This window comes from Dipodomys merriami, unplaced genomic scaffold, assembly GCF_024711535.1.
Source record: "Dipodomys merriami isolate MVZ:Mamm:240054 unplaced genomic scaffold, mDipMer1.0.p SCAF_2, whole genome shotgun sequence".
Classification (NCBI taxonomy): Eukaryota; Metazoa; Chordata; class Mammalia; order Rodentia; family Heteromyidae; genus Dipodomys; species Dipodomys merriami.
The window spans coordinates 44,170,039-44,194,300 of NW_027203381.1; the positions used below are offsets into that span (position 1 = coordinate 44,170,039).

Below are 24,262 nucleotides of genomic sequence, written 5' to 3' on the forward strand. Positions count from 1 at the left end.
GCAGTTGTTCCGAAATGACGGGGTTTCTACAGCTGGCGCCACCCCTGACCTTCCCACACACCGTCCTTCACCTCTAAAAAGAGCTTTATCTGAAATTCAGACTTAACTAGGCTGCTTTTGCCAAATCTGGCAGCTCTGGGTGGGCCGCAGCTGGGCCCCCCAGGTCAGGGTCCAGGGCAGTGCCTCCCGCGGGCCGGGCCCCCCAGGGTCAGGGTCTGGGTGCAGGGCAGTGTCTCCCGCGGGCCGGGCCGGGCCCCCCAGGGTCAGGGTCCAGGGCAGTGTCTCCCGCGGGCCGGACGGGGCAGGCCCCGCCCCGCCCCGCCCCCAGGCCTGGGAATGCGGAAGGGCCGCGGGGAGATGGTGCGTGGGCCGGCCGGGTGGGCCGGAGCCCTCGCAGGAGGGGCCTTGCGCTCTTGCAGACCCGAGCCGCGACCTACAAAGAAAACATGACCGCAGCGCACGCAGGCTGCGTGGGTTCTGCCTGGGCACCCCCGCTCCTCGACCGACATCCGAATCTTCGCTTGGGCGCCACCGCACCCACTTTCCGGGTTGGACCTGGCTTCCGGCGCAACTTCCGGTGCGCCTCCCAAGGCCGGAAGTACCGGTGCCGCCGAGGTCCGGCCACAGCCCAGCGTTCGTCGCCGACGCTAGTCCAGTCGCGCGGAGCTGCCCCGAAGCTGGTGTCTGGCCCCGGGTGAGTGGCGCGCGGCACCCCGGGGGCCGCATCCGCCCCGTCGCGCCGCACCCCCTCGCGCTGCCCTCCCGCACCCTGGCTCCGCCCGCACCCGTGGGGTTGGCTGAGCCGTGGGCGCTGGATTAGAGGTGAAGGGAGGGAGGAGGGTCGGCCGCGGGAAGGGCCTGGCCTCCGCCCCAAAAGCGACGGGCTGGGCGCTGGAGAGGTGGCGGTGTCCCCGTTCGCGCCAGGTGTGGGGCCTGCGTCACCTGGATGACCTCGCACACCTGTGCCCGGCCTTCCCCTCGCCCCGTCCTCCAGGGCCCTCCTCTCCCTCGGTGGGCGCGAGTGGTAGGTTAAGGCCGATCGCGTGTGTTCGTGTGCAGCCACGGGTCCGTGCCCCACGCTGTGCTAAATGCCCCGCGGGGTGCGGGAGCCCCCTGGTGCATGGACCTCGCCTAAGGTGAAGTGTCTGAGGAAACTGTTGGAGAACCGGTTCCTAGTACCGTAAACTTAACCTGTGAAGAGTCATGTCCATAACTTGAGCTTGCGACTTTCAAATATTTAGTTCACGCTTGTTGAGTGAGGAAAAAGACAGTTAACTCTGAAAGGCTTCTATGGAAAAAAATCGTGACCTCGTTGAAGTCCTTGGATTGATGGGGAGGGAGAACTTGCTGTTTCTGGCTGGATCTTTGGTTGCAGGTAACAAGGGCAAACGTTCTAAAGGTGGGAATTGAATCCTGTGAAGACAGTGGAGAGACCAACCTGAATGGAGTACAAATACAAAGAATAATAGTTGGAAATATGAATAGGTAGGTAGGGCAGAGCACTTGTATGCAAAGCCCTGGGTTAGAGTCTCTGTACCAAAATAAAATGTTAGACAAGTGTGGTCTTATTATGGATGTCTTGGAAGCATGACAAGAAATTTAACGTGATGTAACAGACATAGGGTAATTGTTTGGTTTCTTCAATAACGGCGTAACCTGAAGAAAGCAGTCTTTAGACTAATGTAGCAGCTTTTGTTTTATATAGATTTCAAATTGCCCTTTGGTAAGAGAAGAGTGTTTTAGAATTCAGTACAGCCTTATAGATATCTCATGGAACCCTCTCATTTACAGTTGGTGAAATTGATACTCAGGTGATGTAATTTGCCCAAGTCACTTGAACAATTCATATGATATCCGTAATTTTTCTCTTAGTCCCAGGGGATCCTCCTAGACATCATGACTGCATAGCCTTTTGTGTGTTTCAGCTCTGTAAAATGAGCAATGCCTAGGGTGGCTGACTCAGTATTTATTTATGCTTGAATGAGATTGCTTTAATGAGAGTGAGTTTGGACAAGATGAACTGTTGCAGGACAGATGCCCAGATGAGGGTCTCCATAGGTAGAAATGATGAGGATTGGGCTGGGAAGGTAGCTCAATGGTAGAGTGCTTGCCTTGCATGCATGAGGCCCTGGGTTCGATTCCTCAGCACCACATAAGCAGAGAAAGCCAGAAGTTGCACTGTGGATCAAGTGGTAGAGTGCTAGCCTTGAGCTGAAGAGCTGAGGTACAGCACCCAGGCCCAGAGTTCAGGCCCACAGAAAGAAAAGAAAAGAAAGAAAGAAAGAAAGGGAAAGGAAGGAAAGAAAGAAAGGAAGAAAGAAAGAGGATTTAGAGCTCGAAATGGGCCTACTTTCTCTATTCTCCCAAGATGAAAGGACACCAGATATCTAGGAATGTGTTTCATTATACCCCCTTGGCCAACATTTTTGAAGGGGATTTTTGTAATTCCAAAGGGCAAAGTGCACTTTCCACCCTCCAAAGGTTTGGTGAGTCTGCTGAAATAAACTGGCAGTCTACTAACAGGAGAAAGGGCATACAAGATTTATTGTGAGGAAAAAGGAGAAAGGTGAGTACTTAGTAACCCAGAATTCAGAAGCTTATATGCCCTGAATCTTAATAGAGGAGAGGGGAGTTGTAGGAATGTAGATACTTTTAGAAGAGAAGATTTTTAGAGGAAAGTGAATGAACCTGTAAACCAGACAAATTGGCCTTTTATCCCAGGATCAAGTTCCTCTGAGCAAACTGTGGGTGTGGTGTGAACTCCTGTTTTCTCTCCTGGGAGTTAATTTCCTTCTTAATAAAATTATAGGGATGTATAATAAAGTTATACATTCTTTTGGAGGAAACTTCCGTAGTCAGATAAGGGAACGAGAAAAATGAGTAGTATATGAGCTCTGCAGCTCACTTCCTGAGATCCTAGCTGTAAGCTATGTGCTATGTTGTTTATTCTTTTTACCCTAATTTCCTCTACTGAGAAATGGAGAGAATTAGTACCTATATTGTGAGTATTAGATGTAGTTAGACTATATAATGCTTATAATATTAAACATATATTAGACTATATATTGCTTAGAGATTCTTTTGCTTAGAAATGCTTAGCTAGTGCTGCATGCCTTTCATACTCAATTATTGCCTGGGGTTAGTCATGTTGTTTTCTGGTATGGAACAAGGGATATCTGTTAGGTGGTGTTAAGATCTCTTGAGAAGAAGAAAAATGGAGTTTTCTGGCCTACTGGAAAACCATAGAGAAAAGACTTGCCTTGGAATTCAGGTCCAGGACTTAGCTTGTAATGAATGCATGTGTGTATTTCCTTAAATAGGTAGTATTTACTGAGCACCTGCCATGAACAAGGAACTCCACTACACTTTCAATCCAACTTGTAAAAGCAAAAGGCCATAAAAATGCATTTTTAAGTTGCATGACAGCATAATACTACTTAGCAGTAAAACATGATTGAAGGGTTGGGGGGTGTATTTCGAAATGATCTTCCGTACCATCAAAAAGAAAGAAAGAAAAAAATTAACTCTCTCTTTTAGAAAAAGTTGAATACTTAATAGAATAATAATATAACTGCCAGGCATGAATGGCTCACACCTGTAACCCTGGCTACTCGGGAAGCTGAGGTCTGAGGTTTGAGGCTTAAAGCCAGCCTTGGCAGACAAATCTGAGACTCCAGTTAGCCATCAAAAAGCTAGAAGTGGAGGTGTTTTTCAGTAGTAGAGCACCAGCCTTGAGAAGAAAAAGCTAAGTGAGGGTACAGGCCCTGGGTTGTACCAGCACAATAAAATAGTAACTAATGGAACTGACTCTTTGTTTTGCTTAAATGTAAAAACACAAAAACAATTATATCATTATGTAAAGTCAATTTTGTGAAGTATGTTTAATTGGTTATATATAAATTTTCTTAGCATTGCTGTTTTCAGATTGTTGTTCTTATATCCTGTCATTTGGTCCACATAATTAGAAACAATCTCAACTATAATGACCATGGGACACCATGAGAAATTCTTAAGGTTCTGATAGATCCTGGTTTTTATTATTGATTATATTGAATAAAAGACCTTAGGTTTTAGCCCAAGAACTACGCTATGCTTTCTGTGCATTGAGAACTCTTCACTCTCACAGGGCTGCACTTGGTGTCTCTGCTAACATAAGCCAGCCATGTTTAACAAGACACCTGAGCATCCTGTCCTCTGGGCATCTCAACTGCCATTCTACTATAGGTGGGCTAAAACATGAATTCTTTACCACTCTTTTTTTTCTGTTCAGAACTGACTCCAGCTTTCTCCCCTCCCTACTTACCTATTTTTTTGAGTGATACCTCTATGCAACCAGTTTTCAACCTCTATTTAAGAAACATTCCAGGACAGAACTCTGAAGGCTTCAATTAGGAAACAAGAAGAACCTGCAGAACCTGGCAGGGCACTATATGCCTGTAATTCCAATACTGCGAGGCTGAGACAGGAGGATTGAGATTGGACAGCCTGAGCTACAAAATGAGACCCTGTTCAAAATGAAAAAACAGGAAAATATCAAATTTAGCTGGAAATTGCAAAGGAGTTCAATTTTCTATCCAGAAATGTAAAAATTCATTATCCAGTGCAGACTTGACTATGGTCCCTTTTAACTTTCTAACATTCTGAAGTAAAAGCATTGTCCTATTTTAACATTAAAGAGGTCAAGGGAAGAGTGAGTTGCTAGTATTCTATTGATACAGAACAAATTGCTTCTAAACTTAGTATCTAAGAAAGTAATACACAGTTTTTGAGGGCGAGGAATTTCTGAGCAGCTTAGGTGGATAGCTCTGGCACAGGGTCTTCTACTAAGTTGCAGTCTTTATCTGTCAGTTTGGGTAGCCATCACCTGAAGAAGTAGCCTGTAGGATGGCTGGCCCACCTGGCTGGCCAGTGAGTGCTGACCATTGACAGAAGGCCTCAGTTCCCTGCCACATAGCCCTCTCCATCTAGCTGAGTATCCTGAGGTGGTGCTAACTCCTGGGGACTGAGTGATCGAAGAAAAAGCAAGGCAGAGCTTCAGCTTCAATGTGCATTGTGACAGAGTCATATCCTTTCATTTCAGTGTCCTATTGGATACACAGGTTTACCCATTTAACTGTTAGGGGACTGCAAAAGGACATGAGACGAGGGCTATCTCGTCACTTTGGGCAAAGGAACAGGCAAGTTCCTTTCTCTTGGGCTGGGCAGGTAATATCAATTTATACCAAATGGGACAAGTTGGTGTAGGGGGTTTGTGGAATTTATTGAGTCATCATTGCAGGAATTTGGCGATGCTTGTCATGTGATACTTTATCATACAGTTCCTCAAGATGTCTGAATTTTAGTTTCTTCTGGAAAATGTCCTTTTAGATATTGACAAACTAGTTCAATTTTTTTTAGAGTCATTTTTAAGGTCATCCCTTAGAAGACTAAATGAACCTCCCTACAGACTTCATATAGTTTGATAGTTGCCAGTCTATGGCTTGTTTAACTCTTACAAGAGTAAGGAAAATGAGGCTAGGATAGCTAAAGTGACTAAAAGCCATACAGCTGAATTGACAGAACTGGAATTAGAACCTGTAACTTGAGCCTATCACTAATCCATGGCAAATACTGAAGAGCTAGGGGGACCTGGAAGCATGAACAGCCAATATAATCTAAGTGGTTTTCATCCTTCACTGTGCATTACAGTTGTCTGATGCATTTTATTTTACTTACTTTTTGTGTGTGTACTGGAGCTTGAACTCAAGGCCTAGGCACTGTTCCTTTGTTTTTTTGCTCAAGGCTGGACACTATTACTTAAGGCACAACTCTAAGAGTCAATTGGAGATAAGAACCTCACTTTCCTGCCCCAGCTGACTTTGAACTATGACTCATATCGTAGTGTCCTGAGTAGCTAAGGTTATAGACATGAGCCACAAGCACCTGGCAATATTTTATTTTATTTTTTATGTTGTACAGTTACTTAGGCTTGAACTCAGGGTCTGGGTACTGTCTCGGCACTTTTTTACTCATGGCTGGTGCTCTGCCACTTGAGCCAAAGCACTACTTAGGGCAATTTGCTGTTAATTGGAGATAAGAGTCTCCTAGACTATCCTGCCTGGGCTGGCTTCCAACCTAGATCTTCTGATCTCAGCCTGTATCTTTAGATTACATGTGTGAGTAGTCTGGTACCAAGTGCCTGGTATATTTTAAAGTTCCTGGGCTCCAGTTTTTGAAGTTCATCCTAAATAAAACTGAAGTTATGCTAGACTAAAACCCAGGCTTTTTTTTTAACTTCCAAAATTATTCTTGGAAGTTTAGTTGCAGCTAACTGCTGTAAGAACCATACTTAATTGCCATATGATGACAGCTTACTGATGTAAGACTTCAAAGCAGTTTTGAAGGAGGAGGCATAGGCAGCTGAGAATGTACTACAGGAGCATTTTTCTCAGGGTTCTGAGAAAGCCTGAAAGGCCAGATGAAGTTCACAGACAATTTTCGCTTACTAATAACTGCTATGTCCATGTCTTGATTTTCATATCAGCCCTGTTGGTGGCATAACAAACTTTTCAGTTGACACCATTTATATTACCAGTGTACCTATATCAAACTTGAAATAACTTCAGTGAGCCTTTTGTTCTCTTTATGTTAGAAATGTATAGAAATAAAACATTTTGAGGAGAAAGCAAAAGGAGTTTTTATTGCTATTAAGGGTAATTCACTACTTGATGTGGTGTGTTATATATGGGTATTTTCATCTTTAAGGGTAAGCTTGGGTTTTTTTTAAATATTTATAGATTAAGCATTAATGATTGATCAGTCCTTGGTAAAGGTTTCAAAGTAAAATTATGACTGACAGAAAATATTAACCAGGGCCAGGGATGTAGACCAGTGGTAGAGTGCTTGCCTACCATGTACAAATCCTCAGGTTCAATCGCCAGTACTACAGAAAAAGAAGGGGAGAATTATAGTCACTTTCTGTGCAACCCCATTGTGTACAATAGTTCATTCAGTATAGTTTGAACTTAAATATCAGTTTGAATTTAGATGAGAGTAGCTGTTCAGAATCAATGTTTTGATTATATTGATAGCTTTGAAAAAATAGAAATTTTGTGCTATAAAGCTAGAACAATTTTTTTTTTTTTTTGGTCTGGTCCTGGGGCCTGAACTCTGGGCCTGGGCGCTGTCCCTCAGCTCCTCAGCTCAAGGCTAGTGCTCTACCGCTTGAGCCACAGTGCCACTTCCGGCTTTTTTCTTTTTGCTTATGTGGTGCTGAGGAATTAAACCTAGGGCCTCATGCATGCAAGGCAAGCACTCTACCACTGAGCCACCTTCCCAGCCCTAGAACAAATTATTATGAAGTAGAAAGTATGTAGTTAGAAATAACCCATAACAAATGGGATTTGGATCCTAGCTTTATCACTAGATGACCTTGGGAATGTTACTTATCCTTGATCTTCAACTTCTCCATTTGTGAGGCAGTCATGTTTCATTTATTGCATTTATGCTGGGCACATGGGTCACTGAATGAACGCTAGCAGCTATAAGAATGTGTAGACATTTAGTTCTCTCCTTGCTTGTAAGGCAGAGAAGTGGACCAGGGCATTTCAAGCTGGAAAAATAGCAAGAACCAAGTATATGAGGTAAGAAATTACCTGGTGCCTTGATGTTGTTCAAAGAAAAATACCAAGCAGTAAATGGCTAGAAAGGAAGCTACAAAGGCTATGCTAGAGAGGTAAAGCATTACCCATGTGCCATTCTTTAAAACTTTTTTGTTATTCTTTAGGAAGTAGAGAGGCAAAAGAAATTGAGGAATGATGGAGGCCATATTCGTGTTTTAGAACCTGCTGGCTAGATATGAACAGGAGTTTGGGGGGAATCAGAAGGCAGGAAGACTGAAGTAGAAGCAAAAAAAAAAAAGAAAGAAATCTACACAAAAGTTCTTACATGGCAGTGCATGCCTGTAATCCCAGCACTGAAGTGGAAGAAGAATTATGAGTTGGAGGCCAGCCTAGGCTTTAAAGTCAGAATGTGTCTCAATCTCAAAAATCAAAAATATTACACAAAAAATCATTCAGACTGGGTTAGGATAGTGATAGAGATATAAAGGTGAAGAAATACGAGAAATGTTTAAGAAACAGGACTGGATTCGTTGGGGGGAGATTGGTGGAGAATGACTCCTAAGCTCTGGCTAAGAGAGTGTACAGTTGATATTAAGTAGAGTAAGGTGGGAAAGCTGAAAACATTTAGAAGGGAAGAAATCATTCAGCTTTCTGTGTGTTGGTTTTGGAGGGTTTGCCTTTCATAGACGGTTGGATATTTGAGTTCAAATCTCAAGGTTAAGGTCAGGTCTCGAGGTACAGACTTGGAAAGTTGTAAGTGTTGCCAGAACAGTGAAAGCTGGTGAGAAGAGCATCAAGGAAAGCAAATAGTGAAAAGAACTTAAGCCATGTGCATGTCCTGCCAGAACACGATAGACAAGCGAGTATTTGAACATAGATCCAAGTCTTAAGCAAATAGAGGAAGGCCAGACACAGAAACTGGAGAATTGAGACTGAGTAAGTAGAGTACAGTATTTTACATTAACCAGTCTTTTCATTACTTCAGAGTAACCTTCATTAATTAAAGTATACGACCTTCAAGGTTGGACTTTTTGTTATTCCTATAACTCTAGTATTATCAGGCCAAAAGAAGGATGAAATATCCAACATAGTAAACACTAGGTCTAAGAAGGCTCAGAATGGACTTGGTGTTTGGAAAGCAGTGGATAAGAAAATGCCAGCTTATGATGAGTGAGCAGTGAGAAAGGCAAGATATGGATGGACCTAAGAAAAAAGGAAAAAAAGGGCCAGTTTGTTCTAGACTAGAGTTTTCTTGTTTGGGCACTGTTCCTGCGCTCTTCAGCTCAAGGCAAGTGCTCTACCACTGAGCCACAGTGCTACTTCCAGTTTTCTGGTGGTTTATTGGAGATAAGAGTCTCATGGATTTTCCTGCCCGGGCTGGCTATGAACCGTGATCCTCAGATCTCAGCCTCCTGTAGGATTACAGGCGTGAGCCACAGGTACCCAACTAGGATTTCTCTTTAGTGGTAGTTTTCGTACAACTGTGTCTTGCTTTCAACTCATATTTTAGTCTGGGTATATAAGTTTTTATAGGTATCACATAGATTTTAAAAAGTGATATGTGCATGTGTGAACTTCTGGGCGTGGAAACCAGGGCATCACTCAACAATAGACAAGTGTACACCTCCAGCCTAAATTCTTTTTAAAAGTACCATGCCCGTGATCCCAGCACTTGGGAGGCAGAAGCATAAGGATCTTCAGTTCCAATCTAAGCTATGTAGTAAGACTTTGTTTCAAACAAAAACAAACAAAAATTAACAGCTCGCCTAACTGTCTTTAGAAGAAATTAAAGTATTTCTCTATTGAGCTGTTTGCTAGTAACCTACTTTGACCAGGGCCAATTCATGAGTAGCTCTTACATCTCATCTGTCAAGCTTCTTTCCTTTTTCCTTCCTTGAGGCCTCAGACTTGATCCAGCATCTGAGGGCTTGCCTTGTTTTTTGTATCGTTTTATGTTTGGTTTTTCTTAACAGGGTTATTTTCCCATTTTCTCCATAGGCATTGCCCTTGGTAAAGTTCTTACGTGTTTAATCTCCTTTTTGTCATTGGTTCCTTGGAAAACAGATTAAAATTTTTAAATGTCTACGTGTAGTAGTATTTGTTTAAATAAAAAATTACTCTTTAGAGGGGTTTGTAATAAATAACTATTACAAAAGTAAATTGCAATTAGAACCAATTCTCTTGCTTTCAGGCTTACACTTGTTATATCCTGAAGGTAGTAGAATCATTCTTGTGAAATAATAGAATTATTCACATGAAAAAAAGCTTAATCTAACAGTTTTGGAATGAGAAGAATTTGAGTATAGTCAAGGGGAGCTGGGAGTTTAGCTCTCTGATGGGGTATCCTTTTAGCATGCGTGAGGCATTGGGTTCAAGATCAGTATTAAAAAAGAAGAAAATAAAAAACAGTCGCTATTTCCTCTCTGATTTAACTTTCAGTATAAAGTCAAATAAGCTAAGTTACTAGAAGGAAAATTTTGAGGACAAGTATGTGGAGAGGGCAAAGAGTTGGAATGTCGAAAGATTTTAAAAGGCCTATGTACTTCACAACTACACCACAAAGCCTAGCTTCAAAGCACCCTGTAGCAGGCCTGGGGAACTCTTTCTTCCAAAAGACAATTGTATATTCATTAGATCATTTGTGAGCCATACAGAATTCTCAATACAGGCAGATGGCTTCAGGCAGCCAGCAAGAAGCATTATGAGAAACATATGTGTCTATCCAGTCATGTGCCAGGAAAAGCATTGCACACCCCTGCACAGAGTATATTTTAAAAGATTGAAGTAAAAGAAGCAAACTGTATAGAAAGTGGGTCTTAAGACTCATCTCCAAAATCCCTTTGCTCTGACTTTTGCTGCTGACTTGGCCTGCAGAGAATAGAGAGCCATCCTCAAGACTGTTCTCACTCTGACACCAGTGGCAAGTTTGAGTGTCCCCAGGACTATTTTCAGGTTCAATAATCTGCCAGGACTCAGAACTCACTGACTGTTGTATGTTCACAAGTAATTTCAGTGAAAAGGTACAGACCAAGTGAAGATCCCTGTGGGGCAGAGTCCAGGAGGGTGCCAGAGCAGAGCTTCAGTTGTCCCCAGAGAAGTCATGGACAGTGATAGCTCCGCCCACCAATGTGTGACAATATGCAGAAGGTTGCCAGTGGGAGACTGGTTTTATTGGAGCTCCATCATACAGATACAGCCAACTGCCTATATGACTGACCTCAGTCTTCAGCACAGTGGTCCAAATCTCCCGCTGTAGTTCATTGTTTCACTATGTGGTATGACACAAGACTGCAGATACTCAGGCAGGTTCATTGCATGAACCTAGAGATAGAACCTCCCACAAGCCAATGGCAAAGGCCAATGCTCTCTTTAAGCAATCTTAGTTTTTATTTTTGCACTTTTATTAGCATAAATTAATCATACAAAAGATTTTCACTGTAATATTTATGACATGCATAAAATGTTCTTTGATCAAACTCACCCAACCTATTATCACCCCTTTCTATCCTCCACACTCCTTTGTAGCAGTTTTCAGTGGATTTCATCATGCTATTTTTATTTACTTATATATATAACATATAATGTACTATATATTATATGTATATTATATATATAATATTCTTCTATAATATTCAGCCTATTACATTCTTCCTCCCCTTCTGCTGGGCCCCTTAAACAGGCCCTCTTTTATATAGTCAGGTTGTATTATATTTTTTAAGTCTAAACTTATATGAGTGGAAACTATTTGCCTTTTTTTTTTTTTTTATCGGTCAGGGGGCTTGAACTCTGGCCTTGCACGCTGTCCCTCGGCTCTTCAGCTCAAGGCGAGCACTCTCCCACTTGAGCTACAGCGCCACTTCTGATTTTCTGGTGGTTTATTGGAGATAAGAGTTTCACGGACTTTCCTGTCTGGGCTAGTTTTGAACCACGATCCTCAGATCTCAGCCTCCTGAGTAGCAGGATTACAGGCGTGAGCCACTGGCGCCCGGCTAACTATTTGCCTTTCTTAACTCAGCTTACCTTTTCAGTTCTATCCACTTTACTTGCAAACCATCTAAACTGATTCCCTCTTGGCTATTATTAATAGTGCTTCTATAAACATGGATGTACAAGTATCTCTTGTACTTATTTCCATTTCTTTGGAGATACACCCTAAAGTAGTAAAGTAAGATCACATGGTCCATTTTTAGCTTTCTGAGGAACCTCCATGCTGATTTCCATACTGGCTGAACGAATTTACATTTCCCACAATATTAGGTTAAAAGTATTTTCTTTCTCTCTCCCATACTATCCCAAGTCCTTGTCTGCATTTGTTTATTTTCTTCATGATTTCTTCATATTTCCTTCAATGAATTCTAATTTTGATGAGATGAAATCTCAGTATTGTGGTTTATTTTATTTTATTTTTTTTTATTTATTTAGGTCCGGTCGTGGGGCCTGAACTCTGGGCCTGGGTGCTGTCCCTCAGCTCTTCAGCTCAAGGCTAGCTCTCTCTTGAGCCATAGCGCCACTTCCGGCTTTTTTCGTTTTGCTTATGTGGTGCTGGGGAATCGAACCCAGGGCCTCAGGCATGCAAGGCAAGCGCTCTACCACTGAGCCACCTTCCCAGCCCCTGTGGTTTATTTTTGAGTTTGTACTGGTATTTGAACTCAGGGCCTGTTGCTTGCTCAGCTTGCTTGGTTGACTGCTCTCTACCACTTGAGCCTCGCCTCTAGCCCTGCTTTTTGCTTGATAATTTGGAAATAGAGTTTCAAAGACTTTTCTGCCAGGGCTGGCTTCAAACTGAGATCATCTCAGCCTCCTGAGTGGCAAGTATGAGCCACCAGTGCTAGGCTTTCAGTGTTGTTTTGATTTGCATTACCTTTATGGCTAAGGGTTTTGAACATTTATTCCTATATCTGTTGGCCGTTTGTACATCTTTTAAGAGTTCTGTTCAATTTGGCAGGCTGCCTTAAATTCTTTAATACATGTAAGAGTGATAACTCTCCCCACTGCCCTTTTGTTAGACCCAGGTCAGGCTGGCCTTACACCTATTTGTGGTCTTCCTTCCTCAAACTCCCAAGTGCTAGGATTATAGGTATGTTCCACAATGGAAGTTCTATTTTCTAATTCTTTGAAAACTATGTTCCCTTTTTAGCCTCTTTACACGTTTTTTGAAAATAAAGTTGAGGGCTGGGAAGGTGGCTTAGTGGAAGAGTGTTTGTCTTGCATGCATGAGTCCCTGGGTTTGATTCCTCAGCACCACATAAGCAGAAGAAGCCAGAAGTGGTACTGTGGCTCAAGCAGTAGAGTACTAGCCTTGAGCTGAAGAGCTGAGGGACAGCACCCAGGCCCAGAGTTCAGGCCCCATGACCGACTAAATAAATAAATAGATAAATAAATAAATAAATATAAAGTTTAGATATGTACTTATTTCTGTCTAAGTAACGTAATAGTTCTATATTAAGATACTTTGCTTACTCTCTTTAGGCATTTATTCTGTTTTATGGCCTTTTTTACTCCAGAACTAAACAGTCACCATGTCGAGCAAAAAGGCCAAGACCAAGACTACTAAGAAGCGCCCACAGCGTGCAACATCCAATGTGTTTGCTATGTTTGACCAGTCCCAGATCCAGGAGTTCAAAGAAGCCTTCAACATGATTGATCAGAACAGAGATGGTTTCATCGACAAGGAAGATTTGCATGATATGCTTGCTTCTCTAGGTAGACTTTTACATATTTTATATGCTTTTTCCCCCAAATAATTCATGTCTGTATGAATCATTTTGTAAAATTTTAATTACATATACTACCTTGTCTCCAAAGGCCTCTGGAGAGATACCAGAGTATGGTGATGCCATATTAGGACTGATGCAAACATGAAGGGTCGCCTTCAGGAATAATGACCAGGCAGTTAGTGTAGCTAGGTTGGCTCAGTTCTTGTTAGCTAAATACTTTAGGACTGTTAGGTTGAAAGCCAAGAGTGATAGGTAGCAAAATTTCAGAAGTTCAAATAACAGCTATAGGTAGTAATATTTTACAGCTAATAAAGGTTGAGGACAGGTTGTCAACAAAGGAGTGGCAATAATCCCTTTGGTGTATTACTCAAAATGGGACACAAGGGATCAGACTGTAATATTATGTATACTTTGTTTCATTAAGAAAAGAGTGAAGTTTTTGTTTTTAAAAAGCCATAAATTGCCATTTGTTATTTTGGGCATACAAATATGAACTTATTCTTTATAGAATTTTGTGGCTGTTTGTTTTGATCTTTAAAAGAAGGAAGAAGGAATTTTAGCCATCATTTTACAGTAGGGAATAAAAGAAAAAGCAGCAGCAAATGGGCCCTGAGTAGAGTGAATACCCATACATCTTTTACCTGTATTCAGTTCTTAAAATTTCACAACATTTCCAGTGTTTTTCCCACTCTAAATAGCTGAATGTGAAACTTGTAATGGTGAAAGGCAGACAAAGAGTAAAACAGTCTGGGCACAGGTAAAGGAAGCACTGCAGCCCATCGTTAGCTATCTTTGGGGTGTAGAATAGACTTTAGATTTAAACAAAGAATTGGGGACAGGTGGGAAAAGAAGTCTGCATAATTACTAAACAGTCCTGGTTATGAGTTAGATCACAAGTGGATCATTACCTCAGTGCTTGTTTTGAAAGGGTTTCTAGAGACATTGTTATTGCTGTCCAGAAAAAGATCCGTTGTTCCTCTCCTTGGAGGCCATTTTTTCCATCTTTCCTAAAAAGATGTTATCAATCAGTCCTTTCTAGATTCCCAGGTAACTTCTGGAGGAATGGCTCAGAGCCAAAAGATACAGATACAAAGCTGGTACTAGTGGCTCTTGTCTATAATCCTAACTACTCAAAAATAAGATATAAGGATTGCAGTTTGAAGCCAGCCCAAGTAGGAAAATTCATAAGATTCTTCTAATTAAACAGCAAAAAGCCAGAAGTAGAGCGATAGCCTAAGTGATAGAATATCAGCATTGAGCAAAAAAGCTAAGGGACAGTACCCAGACTCTTGAGTTCAAGCCTAAATACCAGTACCCTACACCCTAAAAAAAAAAAGAAAAAAAAAATGGATACAGAATGGAGGCAGGGATGCTAATCTGTGGATCTATGTAAGGAGTTAGTGCTTTTCAGCAAAACTGTTTTAAAAGTACTTGGTAGCCAGGTGCCTGTACTCACACCTGTAATCCTAGCTACTCAGGAGGCTGAGATCTAAGGATCGAGGTTCAGGAAAGGCTGTGAGACTCTTATTTCCAGTAAACCACTCAGAAAACTGGAAGTGGTGCTGTGGCTGAAGTGGTAGAGCACTAGCCTTGAGCTGAAGAGCTGAGGGACAGTGTGCAGGCCCAGAGTTCAAGCCCCACGACCAACAAAAAAAAAGTATTGTAAGTGTATTTGTTGAGGCTAACCATAACTGAAGAAAGCCTCTGAAACAAGTGGGGGAATAGATCTCTGTTTCAAACATTGAACACTCAGGTCTATTCCCTGCTCATAGTATATGGTCAAGAAATATTTCTTGGATGAGCAGTGATGGTGGAACTGGAGGCTCATTTGGGGCCTTCCAATTGGAAAAAGCCTTTAAATAGACCTATGTTTACCTTTCAAATCAGGCTATTACATTAGATCCTTAGCTTAAACCAATGCATTTTAAAGGATTGTCTTTTTTTTAACAGTACAATTCTCTTAAAACATCTAGATTACAGCTCCCTTACATCCCCCCAAAATGTTAGTTTAACCTATAAATAGAAAAGCAGATTTTTAAAAGCTACTTTCACTCATTCAGTGAATCTTCTTGTACAAGTAGATTGAGTAGGTGTAATGAGGTAGACTTTAATGCAGTGAAATAGATGTCACCATAAGTGTTTAAATTTTATCTAAATTCCCGAGATTAAAATTTGCATATGAACTGTAATTCTGGAATTGATTGTCATTACATTACACTTGGTTGGGTGAAGTTTTGAGATGATTGTTTGGATAGGAACATCTGAGTAACATGCTCTTGTAGAATTACACAAATAATGTTGAAAGGGACCTTTCAGATTATTCCTCCAACCAGTCCCTTTTAGCAGGTATTGAGTGCAGGATCTTCAGAACCTGGAGTTTGGATCCACCTTCTACCATCTCTCCCCAGGCCTCACTGCTAGCAGTAGAACTAGGATTCAGGCCAAATCTTCCAGACCCTGTGTTCAGTGTTGCTTTCCCACATCCTGGGACCCTCCAGAAACTCACCTTGACTGGCTGTTCCAGGAGATTTCTCCCATCACTGTACTGTATTCTCTGTCAGAACTGAGACTAAGATTTCTCTTTACAGACAATATAGTCAAGACTACAGTTTGCAAATGTGTAAACACTGCAACTATGTGACAACCTAATAGTATTTTTTAATGTCATTAACTAAAGCTATCAATCCCAAACCAACCTAACAGTACTAATTTAAATAGCCAATTTGTAAATAAAAATTTTAGAGCATACCAACTCATGGGCAGGTGTATCATGATTAGAAATATGACTACTTTAAAAAAATTATTGGTGTTAAAATGACTCCCTAATTAACCTGTAATATGTAATCAACAGTCAAAATATAACAATGTGATGTTTCTTAATGTTTATTTGGTTTTCCCTGAAAAAATAGTGAAGAGAAAATTGATCCAGAGTTCAATTTGTGTATGTGTGTGTGTGTATGTGAGAGAGAGAGAGAGAGAGAGAGATTCTGGGATTGAACTCAGGTTTGTAAGTATGTTAGACAAAATTTCTACCACTGAACTATACACCTAGTCCCCAGAATTTATTTTTATAATGAAGTAGCAAAGATTTAGTTGCCAAAAAGTTGTTTTTGTTGTTTTCTTGGTGGTACTGCGTATAGAACCTAGGGTCTTCTGTGTGTCAAGCAAATGCTGTTACCACTGACCTACCTTAAAATATTCTTAATGAAAGCTATTTAAAAGACTACTTTCAACTTTTTTTCCCCTCAGTACTAAGGGTTTCAACTTAGGGGTTTATGATTGATAGGCTGGTGTGACACTGCTTGCTGAGCCACATTTCTACCTGGGGGGACATTTTCTTGCCTGTCCTGGAGCTTGAATTCTGGGCCTGGACACTGTCCTTGAGCTTCTTCCCCCCCCCCCCCAAGGCTAGTGTACTGGTTTTTTGTTTTGTTTGTTTGTTTGTTTTTATAGTGGAAGATAAGCAGCTCACAGACTTTCTTACTAGGCTAGCTTTGAACCATGATCCTCAGATCCTCTCCTGAGTAGCTGTGATTACAGGCCTGAGTGACCAGCCCCAGCTCACTAGCTATTTTTTAGTTTTACTTCCCCAGAGTTGCAACTCTTGAATTGCAGTATACTACTTTTAGGTTTCTTGTCATTACTGAGATCAGCAGGTATGTGTCATCATGTCTGGCTTCCCTTTTGTGGAGATGGAGTCTTGCAGACTTTACTGCCCAGTTTGAACTGACACCACAGTCCACCCAGCCTCAGTTTCCTGTGTAGCCTGGGATCACAGGTATGCACTATCATGTTTGAGACAGTTTGAGAAGGAAATGTCACAAACTTTTGTGCCAGGTTGGCCTTGAACCTCAAACTTCCCAATCTCAGCCTCCTCCCAAGTAGCTAGAGTTACAGGACTGATTACTGGTACCTAGCTGATATAATCTTGAAATATATTTGATCACATAAAGAAATAATTCCATAGTGAAATGAGTTTTTTGTCTTTAAAAGTAAAAATGTGAATTGTTCCAGGGAAGAATCCTACTGATGCATACCTGGATGCCATGATGAATGAGGCTCCAGGCCCCATCAACTTCACCATGTTTCTCACCATGTTTGGTGAGAAGTTGAATGGCACAGATCCTGAGGATGTTATCAGAAATGCCTTCGCTTGCTTTGATGAGGAAGCAACAGGTAAATGTTGTGTCTTTCTTTATACCCAACCTCCTTTAGGAAATGAACTGAATTAGTGAAATAAAAGTTCATTTAAAGGAATAAATATAAACTATAATTTGCAACCAATAAGGCAGTGCACTCAAAAAAGGCCAGGATAACATATTTACATCATAAAGCTACAGTTTCTATTATTACTTGCCTTGGATTTTGACTTTGAGCTTCCTGAAAAACAAAAAGGGAATTATGGACCTCAAATGATCTTTCTTAGACAATGAAAAACTACTCTTAAAGATACAATCTCTCTGAAATGTGTAATCAACTAGCATGAGCATTTTAAGTCTAGATCCCTTACCTTTGAGGCTTTATGTTGTTCTTGTCTTCATTTTAGTGCGCCTCTAGGGGAAGTTTAAATGTGTAAAGCGTAGCTATTCACTTTGCTTTGTCCCCTCACTTTTCTTTTTCCTTCAGCCTATTTCTCCTTTCTTCATCATTAGTCTTTGCTCAGCCTTGCACACACAAGTCCTTCTCAGACTCCCTCTCTCCCAGCCATCAGCTCTTCTTCCTGCCTTTTGCACTGCTGCTTTGTGTTCTGGCCAGCCACCATTGTATTTTTATTTGACTTTAAATCTTTGAAAGAGCAGGTTTGGATTTTTAACTTCTAGAAAATGCATGCTTAATTGTGTTAGCAAATCCTCTTAACTTACTTAATAAAGAATTCTCAAAGCAATTAGAATTCAGTGACAGAGTTACACGTATAGTGGCTTTAGATTGCTAATTGCTTTTCATGTAGTTGATAGATATTCTGACATATTTTGTAAGATGGGCTTGATTTAGAAGTAAGCCATTGAGGGGCTATGAAGAAGTCAGGACTCCTTTCTCTGCCATGCAGGTACCATCCAGGAGGATTACCTGCGGGAGCTGCTGACAACCATGGGCGATCGCTTCACAGATGAGGAGGTGGATGAGCTGTACCGAGAAGCCCCTATTGACAAAAAGGGCAATTTCAATTACATTGAGTTCACACGCATCCTCAAACATGGAGCGAAAGACAAAGATGACTGAAAACTTCAGCCTGCACTTCACAGTTACTGTATCTTGCTCTACTTCTCAGACACCTCTCCTGCCCTCATAGGACCTGCTGCATGCAACTTAGTCTCACAGCTTTGCTTTGTTTTCCTTCTTTGATGTATTTATTCCAGAACTTTCTGCCACTTAGCACTTGTATAATCAGACTGGAAATGGGGACAAGGTTGTAAATTGTATTGAAAAACAGGTTGCGAATAAAAATCAACAAATGTGAAAGCCCAGGAAAATATACCCGTATTTCTGGTTTTGCTGGATTTTTACATTTTTATATAATAAAAATACTATTTTGAAATAAAGATTATGCTGACTCAAATGGAATATAATGGCAAGTTGAAAATACGTGGCAGTTGTGGGTGGTCCTTTCTTGTCAGGTTTTCACCGTATAATGGAGATTATGTTGCAGAATTGATTTTTCACACACATGGGAAAGTATTCTTTAGAACTGTTTTTTCTACCCCAGTTGGTCCTTGAACTCTCCATAATTAAAGGGCTTTACACAGATAGGGAAGAAACCTGAATTATGTTTAAATACTCTGTCGCTTGTGTGCAGAGGGCAAAAGTAGAAGACTATTTGAGGGCTATTGCTGGTATCCAGGCAAGAGATGTGTGCACACTGATCTGGATAATGGAGGACAAAGCTTCAAAACGCCCTCCTTGGCCTACCGACTTTCTCCCACCAACTCTGCCTTGGTACCAGTGGCTCATGACTATAATACTTGCTACTCAGGAGCTCGGATCTATCTATCTCAGTTCGAAGCCAACCCAGGCAGAAAAGTTTGTGAGACTTATCTCCAGTTAACCAGCCAAAAGCCAGAAGTGGAGCTGTGGTTTACGTGGTAGACCACCAGCCCAGCACTGAGTGAAAAACCTAAGATACAGCACCCAGCAGCTGAGTTCAAGCCCCAGCACTGGCATATTAAAAAAAAAAAAAAAAAGAAAAAGAAAACTTGAGTTTCTTGAGTTTGACATTCTGTTTCATTTGTATTCCAAGAGTATTAATGGGATCCAGAACTTTGTGTGTGTGTGTAAAAGACACTCAGCATTTACTATGTCCTAAGTACACATGCTGCCTTTGATTGAGCAAGCTGTTTTATTATATCTTCTGCAGCATAGAGGTCACTCAGCTGAGGCTATAATCTGAGCCCAGGCAAACTAACTAGGATTTGTCCCAGAAAAATGACGGGGAATACCACTAGTTTGTACAATACCTTTAAAGCCCTTGGTTACTGCCTTGCATTCTCAGAACTCTAGGAAGTGGTTAAGGTAGTCACTGCTATGCCATGTTACACAAAAGAATATCAATCCCGTACATAAAAATACTGCAAGATGACTTCATCTTTACCTAACTAGTCTATCTAGCTCCTAAGGGTTCTAATCAGAATGGTCCTCCTCATTAAGCTGGTGATTTCCTAAACAATTAGTACATGTGGCCTTATCAAAATAACTCACAAGGGAATTAAAATTTTCCTCTAAATGCTCAAAACTTGTAGTCACTAAAATGAAAACAAGTCAAAGGTCAATAGGAGAAAGGACAAACTTCTTACACGTGTGTATGTGTGTGTGAGACAGAGGCAGCTCAAGCTTCAGATGATGGACATTGATACTGTATGAAAACTGGAGCTAGGGCTTCTGGGGAACAATGGTGAGAAGTTTTCAAAGGAAAATTTCAAGATGAATAAAAACAGTCTTGTTATACAAAGCTTTCGACTTTCTGCTCCCAGTGAGCCTGAGGCCAGGGGTCCAGGGGTCCAGGCAGCTTGCAGACCCTGCACAGTGGCCTTACCTAGAGTTCTCTTAACGGACCAAGACCTCAGGCAAAGAAGTCTGTTTGTCTCTGCTGCCCTTGTGACACCCCAATCTGCATTCCTAAGTGCCACACCGTGGGGTGTTATTTCTGAGCTGCAGCTTAATGTATATGTTCCAATGTGTATATTTGATACAGTCTACCTTGAAAAGGTAAATATTCCATCTCAAAATGGTATATCTTTAAATATAAGAAGCACAGTCTTTGAAATACAAACATAAATTGCTGAATACCGTGTGTGAAAAGTCCCCATTTAAACATCATCTGGAAGTCTAAATAAAGATATAAATGTTGGTCATACACTAGAATTTTGAGGAAAGATTCATTGGATTAAAAAATTATGGAGGTCACAGGTTGTACATATCACACACTGCACTTAGTCTCTCTTAATTGAGCAGACTTTTATTGAAGTTTACATTGTGGTGCAGAAATACATTTCAACTGATTAAAGTCCAACACTAATGATGAGAGAAATTATGACACCAAAGTTTCCCTCCTCTACTATGCTAGGATAGATTACTATTCAATCTACAGTTCTCATCTTATACTTAGTCTCAAGTGAATCTTCTAAAACACACATTGTTGGACAAGTGCCAGTAGCTCACACATGTAATCTTATCTACTCAGGAGGCTGAGATCTGAGGATGGTATTTTGAAGCCAGCCCGGGTCTGAAGGTCTGTGAGACTTACCTCCAATTAACTACCAGAAGAGTTGGAAGTGGAGCTGTAGCTCCAGTGATAGAACACTAGCCTTGAACAAAAGAAGCTCAGGTTCAAAATTCAAGCTGCAGGACTGGCACACATACACAACTTGTCATGTCATTTTAGAGATAATAGCTAAAACTGTCACTAGGTGGCACTATTATTCTTGGTACTGTCATGAGGATCTCTGAACTTCAGTGATGAAAAAACCACGTGATGAGTTTGTAAATGGCGTTAGTGCCATGGGTGCTATCATTTTGTCTTCCTTCCCTCCTTCCTTCCTTCCTTCCTTCCTTCCTTCCTTCCTTCCTTCCTTCCTTCCTTCCTTCCTTCCTTCCTTCCTTCCTTCCTTCCTTCCTTCCCTCCCTCCCTCCCTTCCTTCCTTTCTCCTGTCTCAGAATATCTTTTAAGACTGTTTTTCCCAGATTGTCTTTGAACTATTGGGCTCAAACCATTATCTTGCTAAATCTCTAAAGCAGTTAGAAGTACACTTGCTTCTGGCTCATCTTAAATCATTGTCAAGTTGTCTTCACCACTGTCTTTGTCGTTGTCATCATTGTCATCATCATTGTCATCGATGTGCTTTAGATAGGAAGACTATATGGTGCAGAACCAAAGGATTATTACAAAATTACTTTGTTAAACTATGCTTTATATAGGAGTGCTAGTATCACTACTTCAAGAAATGTTATAAGGCAAGAAAAAGACATTAAAGGGATCCGCATAGGGAAAGAAGAAGTTAAACTATCCCTTTTTGCAGACATGATACTATACCTCCACGATCCCAAAAACTCCATCCCCAAACTCTTAGAAATCATAAATCACTTCGGCAAAATAGCAGGATACAAAATAAACCCACAAAAATCAGTCGCCTTCCTATACACTGATAATGTACAGGAAGAGAGGGAAATAAAGGGAGCAACCCCATTCACAATAACCTCCCGAAAAATAAAATATTTAGGAATTAACCTAACCAAAGATGTAAAAGAACTATTTAATGAGAACTATAAAAAGTTAAAGAAAGAAATTGCAGAAGACACTAGGAAATGGAAAGACCTCCCATGCTCCTGGATAGGCCAACTTAATATAGTAAAGATGGTAATACTTCCAAAACTAATATACAAATTCAATGCAATTCCTATTAAAATCCCAATGACGTACATCACTGAAATACAGAAAACAGTCCAAAAATTCATATGGAACAACAAAAGACCTAGAATAGCCAAAACAATTCTAGGGGATAAAGACAATATGGGAGGGCTATCCATGCCAAACTTCAAACTCTACTACAGAGCTATAATAACAAAGACAGCATGGTACTGGCACAAAAACAGACCCGAAGACCAATGGAACAGAATAGAAGATCCAGAAATAAATCCACAGGCCTACAGCCAGCTGATATTCGACAAAGGAGCCAAAGACATACAATGGAAGAAACACAGCCTCTTCAACCGCTGGTGCTGGGAAAACTGGGCAGCCACATGCAGAAAACTAAAAGTGGACCCCAGCCTATCACCATGCACCAAAATCAACTCAAAATGGATTAAAGACCTTAACATTAAACCTGAATCTCTGAAACTACTGCAGGACAGAGTAGGAGAGACACTTGAACTAATAGGCACAGGAAGGAACTTCCTGAACAGAGTCCCAGGGTCACAACAAATTGGAGAGAGACTCGACAAATGGGACTACCTTAAAATAAAAAGCTTCTGCACAGCTAAAGCTATCGCAACCAAGCTAGAAAGACAACCAACTAATTGGGAAAAAATATTTACCAGCAATATATCAGACAAGGGGTTAACATCCTGTATATACAGGGAACTCAAGAAACTAATCCCTCCCAAACCTAACAAACCAATTACTAAATGGGCAAGGGAACTAAAGAGGGACTTCTCAAATGAAGAAATAAAAATGGCAAAGAAACACATGAGGAAATGTTCATCATCCCTGGTGGTGAAGGAAATGCAAATAAAGACAACCCTGAGATACCACCTTACCCCAGTCAGAATGTCCCACATCCACAAATCAGCCAACGACAAATGCTGGAGGGGATGTGGAGAACGAGGAACGCTATTACACTGCTGGTGGGAATGTACACTCATACAACCACTTTGGAAAGCAGTCTGGAGGGTCCTTAGAAAGCTAAAGATTGACCTCCCTTACGACCCAGTCATACCACTTCTAGGCATCTACCCTGAACAACAGGAACCAATATACAAGGACACGTGCACCTCCATGTTTATTGCAGCACTGTTCGCAATAGCTAGGATATGGAAACAACCTAGATGCCCCACCACAGATGAATGGATCCAAAAATTGTGGTATCTATACACAATGGAATATTATGCAGCCATTAGAAATGACAAAATAATGGCATTTGCAGGGAAATGGATGGAGCTAGAAGGAATCATGTTGAGCGAGGTAAGCCAAGAACGAAGAGACAAACAGTACATGGTCTCCCTGATAAGTGGATGATAAATCCAAAATGTTAGGTGATATGACAAAACTAACAGGACTTAAGAAACAAAGAACTCCCACTCATCTGGTTGAACCACTATCAAATATCCCCATGCTACTGATCACATATATGGTATATAACATATGAGCACCGTTATATATTACAGACTGTGATAGACAATTTGCTCCAGGAAAGTTAGAATGAACTTGTGACTTTAAATGAGCATCATTATTCCACAATACTGTGAATTTCCGGAAATTAAGTAATCACTTAATCACAATCAAAAAAAAAAAAAAAAAGAACCTTGGGGAAGGGAGGGAGGGAGGGGATGGTAGGGGGAAAACAATGGAGGGGGTAACAATGTTCAAGAGGAAGTGTACTCATTACCCCACTCATGTAACTGTAACCCTCTGTATAGTATCTTTACAATAAAAAAATTAAAAAAAAAAAAAAAACCTTGTAGATGTAAAGAATTAAGCTGAACCATAAAACCATCCCAGAGAAGATTATTGGTATTTTGCTGGGTTTACTTCTTGTTAATATATTCAACTCTCACTATTTAATTTTGGGCAAGTTATTCTGTTCCTCAGTTTTCTCAGTAAAATAGTAACAGTAAACTACTGTTTAAGGTCAGTGTATAACACCTACTGTTTAAGGTCAGTGTGAGCATTTGGTGAACTAATGCAAAGTACAGCAATGTCTGAGAACATATTAATAATTGTAAACTTATTATCAG

General features: G+C 40.9%; 1 protein-coding gene and 1 long non-coding RNA gene across 2 annotated transcripts in view; one reads left to right on the forward strand and one right to left on the reverse strand.

The window, feature by feature from the left end:
- The first annotated feature begins 511 nt into the window (after positions 1–511).
- On the forward strand, positions 512–18,793 carry LOC138832110 (myosin regulatory light chain 12B). The gene is made up of 4 exons (XM_070029497.1): positions 512–694; positions 13,106–13,304; positions 17,333–17,494; positions 18,366–18,793. Exons 2-4 carry the CDS (start codon positions 13,121–13,123, stop codon positions 18,536–18,538), a joined length of 519 nt encoding a protein of 172 aa, XP_069885598.1. The 5' UTR covers positions 512–694; positions 13,106–13,120; the 3' UTR covers positions 18,539–18,793.
- LOC138832111 (uncharacterized) overlaps positions 1,040–24,262 on the reverse strand; it is a 39,719-nt gene continuing 16,496 nt past the window's right edge. The window contains exon 3 of the long non-coding RNA XR_011373510.1: positions 1,040–1,438. This is a non-coding gene — a long non-coding RNA (uncharacterized lncRNA). The remainder of the gene's footprint in view (positions 1,439–24,262) is intronic.

Excerpts from the sequence above, each read along its gene's own strand:
- LOC138832110 (XM_070029497.1), top strand. The coding sequence starts at position 13,121 with ATGTCGAGCAAAAAGGCCAAGACCAAGACTACTAAGAAGCGCCCACAG. Across the intron at positions 13,305-17,332 it reads TGATATGCTTGCTTCTCTAG|GGAAGAATCCTACTGATGCA; the intron begins GTAGACTTTTAC and ends GAATTGTTCCAG. Across the intron at positions 17,495-18,365 it reads CTTTGATGAGGAAGCAACAG|GTACCATCCAGGAGGATTAC; the intron begins GTAAATGTTGTG and ends TCTGCCATGCAG.